Source organism: Carcharhinus amblyrhynchos, chromosome 24 (assembly GCF_965287045.1).
Source record: "Carcharhinus amblyrhynchos chromosome 24, sCarAmb.v2.hapA, whole genome shotgun sequence".
In the NCBI taxonomy this organism is placed as follows: domain Eukaryota; kingdom Metazoa; phylum Chordata; class Chondrichthyes; order Carcharhiniformes; family Carcharhinidae; genus Carcharhinus; species Carcharhinus amblyrhynchos.
The window spans coordinates 20,176,298-20,194,024 of NC_137347.1; the positions used below are offsets into that span (position 1 = coordinate 20,176,298).

A 17,727-nucleotide genomic window follows, 5' to 3' on the forward strand; every position below is an offset into this window, starting at 1 on the left:
GGCCCCTGGCGCTGTGAGGCAGCAGTGGTTGCCATCTTGCCGAGGTCGGGAAGAATAACTGTAGATTGGGAGGTAGAAAGTTAGAATTTGGTGTTTGTAAAAAATGGTAAAATTGTAAAATGTCAGGGGAAAAAGCATTGCATGGTTCCTTTAAAAGGTGGTGCTTTTTTGTTTTTAAAAATACAAGTACATAGGGAGCCCAAAATGAAACACTTGTATCAAAAGGCCAAGCAGTAGTTTTTACCAGGACAGCAGGCTTTTGAATTTAGCCAATCAATTTGAATTAATATTTTAGTTAATTTGTTCACTGTTGGTTAGATAAATGAATTGTTACGTGTTGATTTTAGAGTGAGTGTCAGGGATTTATTTTGCATTTAACTACTCGGGATTGCTGAAGGGCAGGTCACACTGCTTCTCTCACTTTTTACAGACTAAAAGACGTGATATTTCTGAGTGTTTCAGTGTTAGTTCACGTCGGGGGTGGGGGGGGTGATCAACCGCCGCTTAAAAGCAGATTGGGGGCTCGGGTCAGGAATTTGAACAATCCTAGATCTTTAAATTAATCTTAAGTGAGAAGTGGAAAATCTGTTCAGTTTGGGTGACTTCTAGTCATTTAAATCAAAAGTGACGAAATGGCTCTTAGCATTGTTAAAGAGGTTCTGAGGATCGAACATACTTCCCAAATTTGCCAAGAAAGTTTAAAAAGACAGAAAAAGATGACACTTATCGAATTAGCAAACAGGCTAAAATTGGATTTAACCAGAGATGATGATAAAGTTGAAACTATAGCAGAGTTAGCCAAGCATTTAGGTATATCAGAGAAACCATCAAACAGTGGAGTTAGAAAAAAAATTAAATTGTAAATGAAACAATTGGAATTGGAAAGTGAACTTAAAGGCTGGAGGTAGAAGAAAGAGAGAGGAAGACCCTAACACAAGAAGGGGAAAAAGAGAAGCAAGAAAAAAAGAGAGGAAGGCCCTAGCAAAAGAAAGGGAAAAAGAGAGAAAATAAAGAAAGGAAAAGATTGTCCAATTTGAAAAGATGAAATTGGAACTTGAAGCAAAAAGACTTCAAATAACAAGTGAAAGTGTAAGATAGAAGTGATGAGCAAGCTTATCGTAGCCAACTGCCTGCTAGGGATATATATAAACATTTCATCAAATTATGATAATGTTTGGATAAGTGCAGAAGCCTTTTTCATTTCCTTCGAGAAATTGGCTACACAGATGAACTGGCAAGAAGAGGTGTGGGTTAATTCAGACCAAGTTGGTAGACAAGGCTACCGAGGTGTTTGCAGCACTGTCAGAGGAGGCTTCCGGAGAACATGAAGTACCTACAAATTGATACCAGAAGCATACAGACAACGGTACAGAAATGTAAGAAAGGAACCAGGTCAGACTTGTTTTGATTTTGAAAGAATTAAACAGAGTAACTTCAATAGATAGATGAGAGCATTAAAGATAGGGCATATGAGGTTCTTAGAGATATTATTCTGCTGGGAGAGTTTAAAAACTCACTTCCAGAAGTAATAAGAACTCATGTTGAGGAGCAGAAACAGTGAAAAGAGCTGCAGAGGTGGCAGATGAATAGACGTTAGTGCATAAATGAAAATCTAGCTTCCGACAGCAATTTCATTCTGTGAGGGATAGAAATTGGAAAAGAAGGAGATCCTCCAATGAAGAACAAAGTAGATCACATTGGGAACAGTTTATCACGTGTAAAAAGAAACTTAAAAGGGTGGAAAAGAGGTGAAAGAGCTCAGGTGTTTTCACTGTAATAAGGTGGGACACATAAAGTCACAGTACTTTAGTGGCTTAAGAAAGGCATTGGGATAAAGGATGCGGTAAAAGAGGCTCAACCAGTGGGATTAGTTGAAGGAGTGAAGGAAATCCAGAGAGAAGTTGAGGAACTGAAGGAGAGTGCATAGCCTAGGCACATGCTGGATTGTAAAATAGTGCCTGACCTTTTCAAAGACTTGACCTGTATGGATAAGATTTACTCAGGTAGAACAGGGGAAGTAGGTAAAGAAGTTAAAATATTGAGAGACATGGGAACTAGTCTGTCTCTAATAGTAAGAGATGAAAATATTTGCACTCTTTCTGAAATATTGCCCAAGACAGTACTAATGTTCCCCTGTGTAAGCTATCGCTAGAAAGTCAAATTAAGACTAGGGAGTGATAGTGGAAGTAATAGAAAACTTGGGTATTCCAGGAATATAGTTTATTCACAGAAACAATATAGCTGGATCACAGGTGCAAGTGATGCCTATTGAAGTGGAATTGCCAAAAGAAAACCAGGGAATTGAGGGATTAAAAGAAAAATACCCTGGAATTTTTCTGGACTGTGTGGTGACAAGATTCCACAGCCATAAGTTGAAACAGGAAAGGAGTACAAAAAAGATGAAGGAGTTGAGGTACAGTTAGCTGACACTCTGTTTGATGAGATGGTAAAGGAAAAACTTAAGCAGGTAGAGGAACGTAAGAACTAGGCGCAGGAGTAGGCCATCTGGCCCCTCGCGCCTGCTCTGCCATTCAAAATGATCATAGCTGATCTTTCTGTGGACTCAGCTTCACTTACCCGCCTGCTCACCATAACCCTTAATTCCTTTACTGTTCAAAAATTTATCTATCCTTGCCTTAAAAACATGCAGTGAGATAAGAACATAAGAACATAAGAAATAGGAGCAGAAGTAGGCCATCTGGCCCTTCGAGCCTGCCCCGCCATTCAATAAGATCATGGCTGATCTGTCGTGGCTCAGTTCCACTTTCCCGCCCTCTCCCCATAACCCTTAATCCCTTCTCTTATCAAAAACCCATCAACCCGCTTCTTAAAAATATTTAGCGAGGCAGCCTCCACCACTTCAACGGGCAGAGAATTCCAGAGATTCACCACCCTTTGAGTGAAGAAGTTCCTCCTCAACTCCGTTCTGAACCGCCCCCCCTTTATCTTGAGGCTGTGCCCCCATAACCTCAGCTGCTTCACTGGGCAGGGAATTCCACAGATTCACAACCTTTTATGTGAAGAAGTTCCTCCTCAACTCAGTCCTAAATCTGCTTCCCCTTAGTTTGAGGCTATGCCCCCTAGTCCTAGTTTCACCCGTTAGTGGGAACAACTTCCCTGTTTCTATCTTATCTGTTCTATTCATAATCTTACATGTTTCTATAAGATCTCCCCTCATTCGTCTGAATTCCAATGAGTTTAGCCCCAGTCTACTCAGTCTCTCCTCATAAGCCAACCCTCTCAACTCTGGAATCAACCTCGCAAATTTCCTCTGCACTGCCTCCAGTGCTAGTGTATCCTTTCTCGAGTAAGGAGACCAAAACACTACATAGTACTCTAGGTATGCCCTCACCAACGCCTTGTACAGCTGCAACATAACCTCGCTGTTTTTAAACTCCATCCCTCTAGCAGTGAAGGACAAAATTCCATTTGCCGCCTTAATTACCTGCCGTACCTGCGACCAACTCCTTGTAATTTTTGCAGAAGGACACCTAGGCCCCTCTGCACAGCAGCATGCTGCAATTTTTTTACCATTTAAATAATAGTCTATTTTGCTGTTAGGAACAAGCAGAGGTATGTGGTTCTGAAAAATTAATGGAGTTACAGCAAGATCAGACGATAAAGGATTTGTATCATAAAGCCTACTCGGAAAAGGAATCAGAGTGTATCCCAGAATGCTATTATCTTAAGGATAAAGTCTTAAGGATCTGGAGACCTTGGCAGTTAGCACAGATGAAAAATGGGCACAAGTTCACCAGATTGTATTCTACCAGCAACACAGACTGGAAGTATTGCGAGTGGCACACACATAACCTATAGGACCTCATCTAGGAGTGAGGAAAACTCAGGCTAAGACACGGAAGTATTTTTATTCAGCTGGATTACATAACAATGTGGTTGAATTTTGTCATATCTGTCATACATGTTAGATGGTAGAAAAGCCACAAGCAGTGATAAACCAGCATCTTTGTTGTCAGTTCCCACGTTTGAAGAACCTTTTTACACGGGTTATAATTGATTGCATAGGTCCCCTCCCTAAAACCAAAAGTGGGAACCAGTATTTGATAACCGTGATGGATGTGTCTATCAGATTTACAGAGGCAACTCCATTACAGAATGTCAAGATAAAAAAGGTTATGGAGGAGTTGCTCGCTTTCTTTACCCATTATGGATTACCCAGGGAGATTCAGTCAGACCAAGGGTCCAATTTTACTGCTAAATTTTTTAAGGAGGTCATGGATAGTTTAAGCATCAGACACTTTACATAGAGTGTGTACCATCTTGAATCCCAGACAGCACTGGAAAGTTGGCAACAGACCCTAAATACCATGTTGAGGGCTTATTGCCAGGATAATTTTTTTTAATCCTTGTTATTTGTATCCTTCATATAACACAAAATATGTTGAAATCATACTATAATCTGACTAGGTCATTGTCATAGCGTTAGCAATTATTTTTGTGTTTCCACCAACATTTCTGAGCAAGTGTGGTTTAATGGAGAAGTAAAGCAAAATATCACCGTTAACATTCATTGATGTTTATTTAAACACTATTTATGGAACTTGATGTGTATTTACCATTCGTGGTTTTTAAATGTATTGTACCAGCAGACTTCTTTTGAAACATTCAATTAATTTAAAAAAAAGGTACATTTCAGAATTTTGGATTCACTAAGTTAGATGAATGGATGTTTGAACAAGTTTGAATGGATGGTTTGCAAATTAGTCCCACAAGTGAAGCAAAATCCTTTCACAGGTATTTACAGTCGTAATTTTACAGTTCTTCAAACTGGAGATTTTCGTCCTTTTTTGAATGGAATGCCCAATCAAGTTCCAATAAAAAACGAAGACTTTTGTAGTTCTTGACGTGTTCTTGTTTAAATGTTAAGATATTCCTATTTTATTGTGCATATCTATTCAATATTTCCTCCACTGATATTTCATTTCCTCAGGTGAAGAAGTAATAATAATTCAGGAGAAATTGGATGGTATTAAGAGTCGTTATGCGGAAATTACTTCTTCCAGTTCCAGGGCGCTGAAAACCTTAGAGCAGGTTCTGCAGCTTGCAACAAAATTCCAGGCCTTTAATGAGGAACTGTGTGGCTGGCTTGATTTTGTGGAGGCTGAACTTGCTGCAAGCACTCCACAGTCACCAATTGGAGAACAGATTCCACAGGTGCATGAAAGACAAAAGGTAAGCAGAGAGGTCAGGCATCTAGAGTCGGCAAAAATAAGCTAGGAAAGGAAGAAAATGGAATAACATTCACATTTTATTGTTCTTATCATCTGATATGTTTGGTAAATTACTGCAGACATGTATGGTTGACTGAATATTAAGCTCCTACTCTTAACATCCAGGAATTGAAGAAGGAAGTGATGGAATACCGGTTAGTTCTGGACACAATTAATGAAGTGAGCAATGCACTGCTGGAATTAGTGCCATGGAGAGCACGAGAAGGTCTGGATCGGCAGGTGGCAGAAGCCAACGAGCGATACAAAACTGTCAGCGACACTGTAACGCAGAAAGTTGAAGCAATAGATGCTGCCATTCAGAGATCACAACAGGTAGATTTTCTCAAACACATGTAGATGTGTTTGTGTAATGGTTTTAGCCTATTAACAAAGCATATCCAGCTGATCTGAAATGTATGTGATGTTGCCATAATACAAACACAAGTTACGGAAACAAGTAAGAGCAAGGATTGCAAACTAATGTTTATAACAATAACGTTTAAAGAGCAGGGTTGTCCAAATTATAACCTGCCTGACCAGTGAACTCCAAGAAGTCTGGCCCATGAACCCTGGAGATCTGGCTGAAGAAGTCGAGGCAATTCCTTTCCATTTGGTCCTGTACTACTTGCTCATTTGTTTATTGTGTTGAAAGTTTGTAGATCTGTATTGGTTACCTCATGAGTGGATAAATCCTAAGTCACACCTCCAAATATCAGCAACTCGAAATATCTGCAGATTAATGAGAACACTGATTTAAAATTTATATATGACACATGGAACATTATATACACCTAATTAGCCCACAAAGATGAAATATTTGAACACTTTTATAGAAGGTGTGCATTAACCAGTTGCAATAGGCACATATTGGACAGGCCAGACATTGGATAATGTTTTGTATCTTAGAATCTCCACTATAAACTTGTGATCAAATTAAATTAGTTGTATCCTAATCCTTAGAACACACTTGTAATGGAACCCTGGGATGAAGATTCTCAGAAACAATAAAGAGGGAAGGACAATAGTTATACTAGGCACTTTTCTATAGAAATAAAGGAGAGTGAGTAGAAGAATACTCTTTTTGCATCAAATCACTAATATCAGATTAGCTTTGGTGTATATAAGAGAATGGACTGTATACTCTGAGCCAAAATTTAATTATTATGTAAAGACATCCAAGAAAGAGGGGAAAACTTATCTAAAAACCATTCTATACTTTTTAGTATGATAAATGCCAATATAACCTGTCAATTGTATCAGTTTTCTAAGATAATTGTGAACATCCAAAGGGAAAATATTATCATGTATAATGACAATTATGCATTCAAAAAGAATATGTTTGATCCTGAACAGATATTTTGACTCCATATTCTATTGGTCTCAAATACTGACAACTTCTTACTTTGCAATCAGGGTGGGCAAGCTCCCAAAACAATCATTTGGGATAGAATTAGCAGTTCACATGGAAAAACGTGGATTGATTAGGAAGAACCAGCATAAATTTCCAGAAGTTAAAATCATATTTTATCAACTTGCTGGAGTTTTTTGAAGAGGAAACGGAAAGGATCAGTGAGGGCAATGCTGCTAATGTGGTGCACGTAGACTTTCAAAAAGACATTTGATACGATACCACACAACAGACCTGTGAGAAATTATAGCTGATGGATTAAAAGGGACAATGTGGATACAAAACTGGCTGAATAATAGAAAACCAAGAATGGTCAATGGATATTTTTCAGGTTGGAGGAAGGTTTGTAATAGTGTTCTCTAGGATTGATATTGGGACCCTTGCTTCTTCTGACATATGTTAATGATCTACACCTTAATATGCAGGGGATAATTTCAAAGTTTGCAGATGATATAAAACTTGCAAGTATTGTAAACTGTGAAAGAATGTGTAGAACTTAAAAAGGACATAGAGCGGGCAGATAGATGGCAGATGAAGTTTAATGAGAAGTGTAAGGTGATGCATTTTAGAAGGAAGAGCATGGACAGGCAGTATAAAATGAGGGCTATCATTCTTAAAGAGATGCATCGGCAGAGGGATCTGAATGTATGTGTGCATAGATCATTGAGGATGGCAGGACAAGTTGAGAGACCAATTAACAGAGCATATCATATTCAGAGCTTTATTATTAAAAGAGCAAGAGATTATGCTGAACTTCTTTTTAAAAGTCCATATCACAGTTTAACTCCACATGATTTAGTTTGAGATAATTATTTGGTAGTACAGAACTTGAGTATTGCTGAAAAAAGGGACATGTTGAAGCTTTTCATCTGCACTTCATTTGTAAACAATGGTCCTCAGTGTGCAAAGAATTATGCTAATAGCCAATATAAGATCATCAGTCAGGCTCACAGTGTGACATATTTGCATCTACTGGAAACTACGTATTATTACACAGTGCCTTGTTATTTGCAGACAGAAAGAACAGGTATGCATATTGTGCCTGTTTCAGTCAAAATAAGTGACAGCTATTCACTGACTCTTCGGTGAAGGCACTGCCCTGAGGAAACAGGGTCAAACTGTTGCTGTACCTAGTTGCTGTAAAGTGTGCTTTGCCTAACTTATTTGTTAGAAGTTCTTTAATGTTTAACCCTTTAAGGATATCATTTTTGAGATGCAAAGAAACATTTTTGATACAAGTTTTCCATTGGAGAGTGTTGATAATTCTTCAATTTTTCTTTCTTTTTCAAATACAATTTTGCAGATTAAGGCTGAAAAATAAATATAAATGGAAAACTTGGCTAGTAGAATGCTGTTAACGATATGCAACACTAAAAGGGTTAAACTTAGCTATGTTTTCTGTATTATGTGTTGTCATCACTTTCAAGAGCTTTGATTCTTCAGTAGCTAACTCCTCCACTATCAAACTTCATGGTTTTTCACCTTCTGAAGAGCCACATCAAACAAAATTCACCTATTCCGCTTTCCTCTGTATGCTTGAAAATGTTAACAGGATTGAAATAGAAACATTCTGAAGCTGCTGATGAATGAAATATGGGTTCCAAAATTAACATTTTTGCAGTGTTTTATTATGAATTTGCCATGCAATGGCCCTCAGTAATGGAAGGTAACGTGCACTGTCACATTTTTAATGGTACGAACGAAACAACTCTTTTTTCATTCTGCAGCAGGGCCTGGGCTAGTTTGCAACTATTAAAGTCCATTCTAAATGCTCAACATCTGATGTATTCTGATTGCTACTTTTGACATCTTACAAGAAATGTTAAATAACCCTGACCCTGTATTGTGTTAACTGTTTGATTTTGCAATGTCAAATGTATCCTCAAAACTTTAATCCTCTCAAATTCAATATGGATAAACATGAACCAGTGTGGACAGCTGACAAAAACTGCTTCCTTTTCCAACTCCTGTTTCTTCATTAGGATTCACAAGAAAGTACACTCATATTCAGATCAGAGCAGGCTATTTAATATAAATGACAAGCATTGTACTAAAAGGCATGAAAATTTCAAATAAGTCACTAGAGCTCTGAGGTTATAGGAGCACAAGCAGATCATTTAACTCCTCAAGCCTATTCCACCATTCAGTGAGAGCCTGTTGACCTGTGATCTAGTTTGCTGTACCTGTCAGTGCTTCATTTCCCTTAATATTTACGACTAGCAAAAATCTGTTTGTCTCCTAGTTAAAATTAACTGACCCAGCTTGCAGAAAAGTTCAGAATTTCTGCCACACCAGACGTTTAGAATTGTTTCCTAACTTCATCCCTGAAAAGCCTGGCTCTAACCTTTATGCTTTGTCTGAGCCCTATATTTCCCAAACAACAGTAGTCTCTTTATCAGTTCCCTTTTAAATTCTTGACAAAGTATATCAACTAACTTTTTTAATTTCCTAAATGTTAAGGAATACAACCCTAGCTTGTGTAATCTCCCTTTGATTTAGCCCTCGAGTCCAGGTATCATTCTGGAAAATCTGTGCTCCACTCCTTCCTGGATCAGTATATCCTTGGTAAGGTGTGCTATGCTAAGGCATGTTGAAGAAGAAAGGGCAAGGAAGAGGTGACATAAAGCTTTTTCAAGTTGTGAATATTTTGATAGGATAAATAGGTAAAACCGTCAGTAAAGTTGAGGAGCATATGTAGGAGGTATGACTTTACACAGCTGTCAGGGTTTGAAATGCTTGCAAAATGAAATACAGGTAATTGAGACAGAGATCAAAATCTTAAGATAATTACTGCTCACACTGTTTGCTGAGTTCAGTATATTTTGTTTAAAACGTTGCTACATAGGAGATGGTTAAATTCTTGGATAATGTTTAGTATTGCTGCATATTCGTTATTCTATCCTATCCTGCTTGTCCTCACTGGGAATCAAAATCTAACCCTGTTGGCAACATCCACGGTTGATACAGTAAAACGTGATTCAAATCTGTTTTGAGTGCTAGTAAGTATATTCCTTTGATCTGCAATTCAAAACAGTCAGTGTCAGTATACAAGATACATTTTGAATTTCCAGATTTCGTTTTAATTTAGAATTAATTTGCATTATTTTTACTAAATCAAAATTTTTTAAAAATTGCTAAATGTAATTATCCTTCCCAGCATCTTGCATTAAAATAAATGAAACTAAATTTAGCACTGTATTACTGTGCATTGCAACAAAACAAGGCCATGATTTAACACACTGCAGCTGTGGACCTTGTGTACTGTTCTAAAAAGTTGTGAAACGACTCTAAGCAATGACCTACTACACTTTTTAACTGAGAGTCAAAGTGGTTTTACTCAATTTTTCTGGCACTACCTGTGTTCCAAATTGCAGTTCTGTTTCGTTTCTGTCCATGTGTTTTTGTCGCAGCTGTGTGTCTGCTTTGTTTCCTTAATGCTCCTTGCTGCTTCTCCTTTCTGCTAGTATGAGCAGGCTGCTGACTCCGAACTTACCTGGGTAGCAGAAACCATGCGAAAGTTGACAGCCTTGGGCCCAATAAGGCTGGAACAAGATCAGACAACAGCTCAACTACAGGTGCAGAAGGTAGGAATGATGTGTATGATCTGGTGCAGTACTCATATCCATTTACCTAGGTAGCCTTTAAACAAATGCTGCAGTTCATTGTGCACAAAATATTTGTAACATGTGCTGCATGCATTTCTCAGTGCAGTTTTGTTTATTGCATATCCTATATTAAATCTTCTGAAAAGATTTGATTGCTTTCTTGTTTTTTAATTAGTTTTCTCTCAACTGTTTTCCCTTCCAGTCAGCACATAGCGTGTGAGAGGCTTGAGAGCATGTGCAAAGGCCATGGCAACAATGGGCAATCATAGTGTCTTGACCAAGTCAAAAAGAAACATTCAGGAAACATTAATAGAAGTTATAGGGAAAAAAAATTGTGTGGCAAATCACCTCTGTTAATATAGTTTAATTCCTTATGTTTTGTTCATAACTCACAGAGAAGTCCAAAGATGTGCAGGTTAAGTGCACATGCTAAATTGCCTTAGTGTCCCAAGATGTGTAGGTTAGTGGGATTAGTGAGGTAAATGCACGGGGTTACAGGGGTAGAGCCTGGGTGTGATGCTGTGTCGGCGAGTCTGTAGAGACTTGATGGGCTAAATAGCCTCTCCCTGCACTGGAGGAATTCTATGATTCTATTGTAGTTTTTCTTTCCTTCCTCGCTTTTGAGACTTGGCTCAATACACAACACAAGTGAGTGGTGGGGGGAAGGACTCCAACGATTGGAGATTATCTCCCAATTAAGGGTTAGTCTGAAATCTGTAAAGAATAGCGAGGCTACCTTGCATTAGTTAATCTCAGTGCCTACTTCAGTGGTGAATAAAAGATTAGGATTCAACATAAAGTCAGATTCTGCAGGCGGAATTTAAGGTAATATAATTATGTGCATTTACTATTTGCAGATATGTTAGTTGGCAGACTATGAACAATTTATTTCTTCCCTCTATCCCTCCATAGAGTACAAGTATATTAATAATGCATACGGGGTAGTTGATGTGCTTTATGATAGGTGATGTGTGTAAACTTACAATTTTTTTATCGTTTGAACCAAATGAGCTCATCCCAATCTTGCATATGTCCAGTGGGAGTTTGAGCTTTTTAAGTAACAATTCAATCCTGTTTTGGGTGCTTACGTCCGCATCTTAGTAGCTCTTATACAAAGTCTGAAATTTATTTTAAATATCATTTACAAACCAGTTTATGTACGGTAGACCCAAAATAGACTGATTCATGTTGAAATTCACATAATTTACCATGCAAAAAGAATGTACAATTTTCTGATTATCTAAAACTTCTGATTTATTTCTATTAATATAACTAGGGTTCATTCATCCATGACTTTGTGCCCATCACGTTAACATAAAATAAAAGTTAATTTTAATCTGTCGAGGCCAGAAATTGGAGATTATTACACACTATGTACAGTAAGTGTACTAGCGAACTTACAGTAGTGTTAATTTATTTCATGTTTTACAAATTTTTCTTTAATGTTTTTAGGCCTTTTCAATAGACATCATAAGGCACAAGGATTCCATAGATGAATTGAGCAACACTCAAGAAGAAATCTTGAGTAATTGTGGTGATGAACAGAAGACTATGTTGCAGGTATTATTTCTTTAATTCTGTAGAAGGCCAGCCACTATAACAGAATACATGTTTACATATTGTACCATTTCATAACATTAAGGTGGGAATTTATATGTTTATTTTTCTGACACAAAATGAATCATTACTTGCAGACCGTAATACAGAAATCTTGCAATTTCAGAGAAATTTCATGTAAATTTGTCAGTCTAGACTTTAAATGTTTTAAAGACGGTCCTATCATAACGCTGATGTGTTCTAGCTCACCAATAACAAACCATTTGCCTGCAGTTAACTTCTTTTAATAATAGTGAGATTTTAATTATTGTGCTGCAATCTTAAATATGTACATCTATATGTATACAATCCACATAGGAGAAGATGGACTTGTTGCAGCAGCAGTACGAGACAGTCAGTCAGATGAACACTGAAAGGTACTCCCAATTAGAGCGGGCTCAAGTCCTGATTAACCAGTTTTGGGAAACATATGAGGAGCTATGTCCATGGCTTGACGAGACCAGAACTCTGATAACACAGCTCCCACCACCAGCTGTTGACCATGAGATGCTGAAACTACAACAGGAAGAAATGAGGGTAAGGATAAAAGGACAGTGTGTAGTTTGGCCTGTTTCTTTTAAGTACCATTTGTGTTTACATACCTCCAGTATACTTCAGGTAACCAGATTCTCAATTGGCACCAGTAAATGATATTGGGATTGAAATAATCAGCAGGGGATGAGGAAATTGTGTATGTTGTCTGTGGAGTTCTACTGTGCATGGTATTTCCATGCATCAATGAAGGGGAGAGGAGACTGTATTACATCAGACCAGCCATAAAGGGAGGAATTTTAACTGAGGCATTTGAAGCATGTGGTCTGGCAGCACATTGGAAACCCTGGAGCTTGTGTTGTGCTGCATGCTATTATGTTTTAACTCCATGATGTGCCTTGCGTCACTGACAGGTTCCTTGCCCAGAAGTTGACTGAACTGACAGATTTAGCTTCCAGTCAGGTGAAGAACACTGAACAAAAGGCTGCAGAATCCGGTTGTTTCAATCGCTGACCCTGAAGTGGGATAGAGTGGATTGGCCCAATCTCAAAGCATAGAGGTTGGGAATGGTTGATAGGATGTCTGTGTCTGTGATGGGTTTATAAGGTTGAGAGGGTGAGCTTGCAAGAGCAAGCTCTTTTTCTTTGTATGATCTGTAAGAAGTGCCTATGAGGCTGACCTCGTCTCACTGTAGCTGCCAAAACCTGGGCAACCCAGCCAGTTTACAGCCCAATTAATATATGTAAAATCTATATGTATACATATCCCCATAGTGGATATATTGAGAATAGTGCCAATGTTTTGAGTCTAAATGATCCCCAGAGCTGCTTCAGCTCTAAAAATGCTGTGAACATTAGGAATTCTCTGCCTCAGGAAACTTTACGTTCATCAGTAAATTCCAGGCCAGGTAAAGTTTGGCAGTTTCTTGGATATTAAGGGAATTGTCCCCATATCTCTCAATTTGGGTATGTGCAGCTGAAGTAGATGCAGTCATGATCTTATTGAAAGTGAAGCAGATTCAAAGCGCCAAGTAACCTACTGCGATTTATTAAGTATTATAGCCTTGTTCTAACCCAGACTCCCTTTGAGTGTGGCTCACTGGGCACAGGAGTGTTGAGCTTGCCTGAGTGATGTTGTTTCATCTAATATAAATGATATTGTCTTACGCCAGAATGTATTTAGACATTCTTTCTAACTGTGAAATCTATATATCGTTTTATAACAGCAACTTCGTGAATCAATCTCGGAACACAAGCCCCATATTGATAAATTGATGAAGATTGGTCCTCAGTTGATGGTGTTGAATCCTGATGAGGGTAAAATGGTTCATGAGAAATATACCACAGCTGAAGCACTTTATGCTAAAATAAAACAGGATGCAAGACAGCGGGCTTTGGCATTGGATGAAGCCATTTCACAGTCTGCTCAGGTACTCTTTGATTGTAGCTGTATATGTTTGCATAGGTTTTGTTTAAGGCTAATTATTTGTTTATTAAAAGGGAAACTTTTTATCCTTTTAGCTCCCCACAGCTATCACTTCTTGCTTCTGCAGTGCTGACAAGTCTAGGTCACAGACATCTCCTTGATCAACATCAGTAATGTTTTTTGAAAGTGAGAGGCACACTCTATGCTAGAGCTATTGTACTTCTGTGTTTAGTTTCAGAAACATTAAAGGCAGTAATAAAATAAGATGGGGACAATAATTTGCACTGAATAATTGACCAGCAAATAAAACGGTGATTTTTTTTTGATGAGTGCTTGCTTTAAGTTTTTCAAGTTGTCTACTATATATGTGATGGATTTCACTACTTTTGCAAGGCACATGATGTTTTGCTTCGCTATAATGAAATGACTGTCAGTTGGATTGAATTGTCCATTTGCTCCTTTAGATTGGCACATTTCTTTATGTAGTGGCTATTGATGCATGCTTGCTAGCTAGTCAATTAATCATTGTTGGTGATAAAAATTAACGATAGTTCTGTTTGACATGGTATTCTAGCCAAAATTAGGAGCAATTGAAGCAAAATGGAGGAAGAGACCAGTGCAACAGAATTAAAAGAATATTATGGCACACACACAGTTCTTTCCAATGATACAAAAACACTATGGCAAAACAAAGTAATGTTTGTGAAGTGTTTCCCTTCCATATTTGTCTTGTTCAATGCATTCCCTCATGTTACTCCATCATAGTGTTCTCATATTAACATGTCATTTGTTTTCCATTCCGCTCACCTCGTGGAATTAAATGTTTGTTTGCCGACATCTCCTGCTACGTTGTGTTTAATTGTTGTGTTCATCACATCTCATTAGAATGCCGAGGTAAGCAGAGCTCCTTGGACAATCGATGCTGCTACACTTTAGGGTTGCTTTTCTGTTTTATTTTCTTTGGATAAGTCTGTTGTTAATAGTTACCTGAAACTTTGACAAGTAAGGAACAGTCCCTGCACAATTTACAGCTGTTCTGAAAGGCCATGTATTACTTAATGGATAGTTGTACATTCAACTTTGCTAAATTTTAAATACATTGATTTGAACTTTGTGAATTGATCTGTTTCCTCTGTAGTACAGTAATTAAGAGCAGACGTTTTTGTTAAAATGAATTTCCAGCATTTCTGATGCTCAGTCTGTTTTTATGTCATTATTAAGAGTGTTTTTTTCCCCTCCTAAATTCTATTGCTGTGTCTAGACTAGATTGATGTGTCCCTCACTTAATTATTCTAATCATTGCCTTGAGTTCAACCTCAAAAACCACTATTCCACCAGAGCAATCATTCCATTCCGCTTCTGCCTGAGTGTCATTGTCTTTAGTTCTGAATTGTGGGTACCTTTCCACTTCTAACATGATTGAGATCTCAAATTGATTTAAGTTTGGACCTCCACAACTATGTGGAAAATAAAATTTCCTCCCAACCATCTGGGCTCAATTTGAATCCTGGTTCCCGAGTCAAAGGGAAATTTTCACAGCTAGTACGTTGATAAGTCGTTGTAAAGACCCAGTTCTGGCATATGATTTGATGGAATTATAATATTCAGAATCGTATATTTTTGTTCATGGATCCCTCACTCTTTGTCACTGACTTGAGTCCCTGTTGTATTGATTGTTCTGTTCTTTTGATATCAACCAATGAAATAGGTCTCCTAAATTGATAGGCAAGGTTGAGCATAATCAACCTTTGGGATGTTTGGTTTTGAGTAAAATATCTATCATTTAGCATGGAATCAAAAAGATTGGCTACACTGAGGAGATTTGTTTAACTATGATTGTGACAAGTCAGAAACACTTGTTTTAATCTTTGTAGGTGAGTAAAAACTTTAATTTGCAAATTGAACTTAATATATAAAATGATTATTGGTAATCTTCCACTTCACCAGCGTAGAACCATAGAATCCCTATAGTGCAGGAGGAGGCCATTTGGCCCTTCAAGTTTGCACCAACTCGTGGAAAGAACATTTCACCCATACCAACCCCCCCCGCCTGATCTTCGCAATCCTGCCATTTACCATGGCTAATCCACCTAACCTAACATCTTTGGAGACTAAGGGGCAATTTAGCATGATCAGTCTACCTAACCTGCACGTCTTTGGACTGTGGGAGGAAACTGGAGGAAACCAGTGTAGACACAGGGAGAACATGCAAACTGCGCACAGTCACACAAGGCCAGAATCAAACCCAGGCCCTGATGCTGTGAGGCAGCAGTGCTAGCCACTGTGCTGCCCTTTGCTAAATAAATGTTTGATAAATGCAAAATTATAAACAAACAATTCCAAATGCTAAATGAAATAAATTATGTAATCTCAAAATTGTTTCATTATATATTTATTTTTAAAAATTGCTCATTTTGGTCTTCATTTTATACAGTTGCATAAAAATATAACTTGCCATAATGAATTCTAATTTGCTTGTAGATTGTTTACAGCAAGATGCCAATCCCAACTGTTAGTCATAATTGTAACACAGTTTTATAACACTCAGGTCAAATCTTTCAGTAGTCCCAAGTTGGAACAGAAATGAAAAATGAAATATCTGTGTTCAGCTTACGCAGAATAAATTCCCCTTTCTCCAACTACAAAAATGGAATTACATTTGATGCAAGAGTGTCAATATTTCTGTTTTCTTTCCACTAGTTTCATGTGTTTTTTAGAAGATTTATAAAAACATTTCTCAACATCACATGGAAATCTAGGTGAATCGGCCGCCTTCAATTAAGTGGATTATTCGATCCCTCAATAAGTTAGGCGTTTTTTATAAACATTGATACAAGAACAGATTTTACTTAAATGCTATGCATGTTTTTACTGCAAAATGTCTATTAAAATGTTGCTGCTCATTGCTTTTCTTGAGTTTGTACTGAGATAGTTCCTGCTACACAGACAATTTCAGATGAAGAATAATTCTGAGAAAATTTTCAGTCAATGCCAATTCCTCTTATGGTCTGTTTAGTTCCATGATAAGATTGATCCGATGTTAGAGTCTCTGGAACACATCGCTGATCGAATGCGGATGCCCCCATCGATACCTGCCGAGGTTGAGAAGATTAAAGAGCACATCAATGAGAACAAAAATATTGCAATGGAGCTAGAAAAGCTTCAGCCATCTTTTGAAGCTCTTAAACGTCGTGGTGAAGAGCTAATTGGACGGTCAACTGGAGCAGATGAGGATCCTGCAGCTAAAGGTACTGAATATTAAGTTTTTTTTTTAATTTGTACATAATCACAAGTCTATTCGCCACTATAAAGCTCACTGATGATATACAATCTAACAATTCAAATTAGAAGCTAATAGTTTCTTCATTAAAATTCTGTCTGAATTCCTGAACCTGTTCTTCAAATGTTAAACCAAATTCAAGATACAGCCCTCTAAAATATTTTCAGACCCATTAGAAGGATGTATTCAGAAATCAGAAGTTTTGAACATTATCCGGAAGCAATAAAATTGGTATTCTGGGAAGACAATGTGTTTTCTAATTTCGACTTTTAAAAGCTTGATGGTAACATGATACTGTATCTGTTTTTCCTTAAATTTGTGTTTTACCAAATACAAGGAACATAACTGAATGAGAAGATTTTCACTTTAGCACATAATGAAATTCCGAGCAACCAGTGATTATTATTGAAGATTAGCCACTGTTCTAAATTACACACATGATGCAGCGGCTTTGTGCAGTACAAGCTCCTACAGACAACAGTAAAATGAATGGCAAACCAAACTTACTTCCACTAGGTGTTTTGCAAACAAGTGATAGGTGTTTTACAAAGGAAAATAGTGGCGACCTACCGATCAAGTTAATCACAGATATAACTGACCTATTCAATTTATCAGAGTTTCACAGTGGAATGTGTTCTTTCTGCTTGTGATAAGTTCTGTCACATTTTAGTGAGTTAGAAGGTTAACAAA

The 17,727-nt window shown here is 37.6% G+C and overlaps 1 protein-coding gene across 11 annotated transcripts in view; it reads left to right on the forward strand.

Moving 5' to 3' along the window:
* macf1a (microtubule actin crosslinking factor 1a) overlaps window positions 1-17,727 on the forward strand; it is a 562,465-nt gene that overhangs the window by 482,754 nt on the left and 61,984 nt on the right. For all 11 annotated transcript variants that reach the window (XM_080211401.1, XM_080211408.1, XM_080211407.1 and 8 more), the window contains 7 exons: window positions 4,952-5,193; window positions 5,358-5,564; window positions 10,104-10,223; window positions 11,697-11,804; window positions 12,159-12,377; window positions 13,558-13,761; window positions 16,774-17,005. In XM_080211401.1, the coding sequence (XP_080067527.1) occupies window positions 4,952-5,193; window positions 5,358-5,564; window positions 10,104-10,223; window positions 11,697-11,804; window positions 12,159-12,377; window positions 13,558-13,761; window positions 16,774-17,005 (1,332 nt within the window). The remainder of the gene's footprint in view (window positions 1-4,951; window positions 5,194-5,357; window positions 5,565-10,103; window positions 10,224-11,696; window positions 11,805-12,158; window positions 12,378-13,557; window positions 13,762-16,773; window positions 17,006-17,727) is intronic.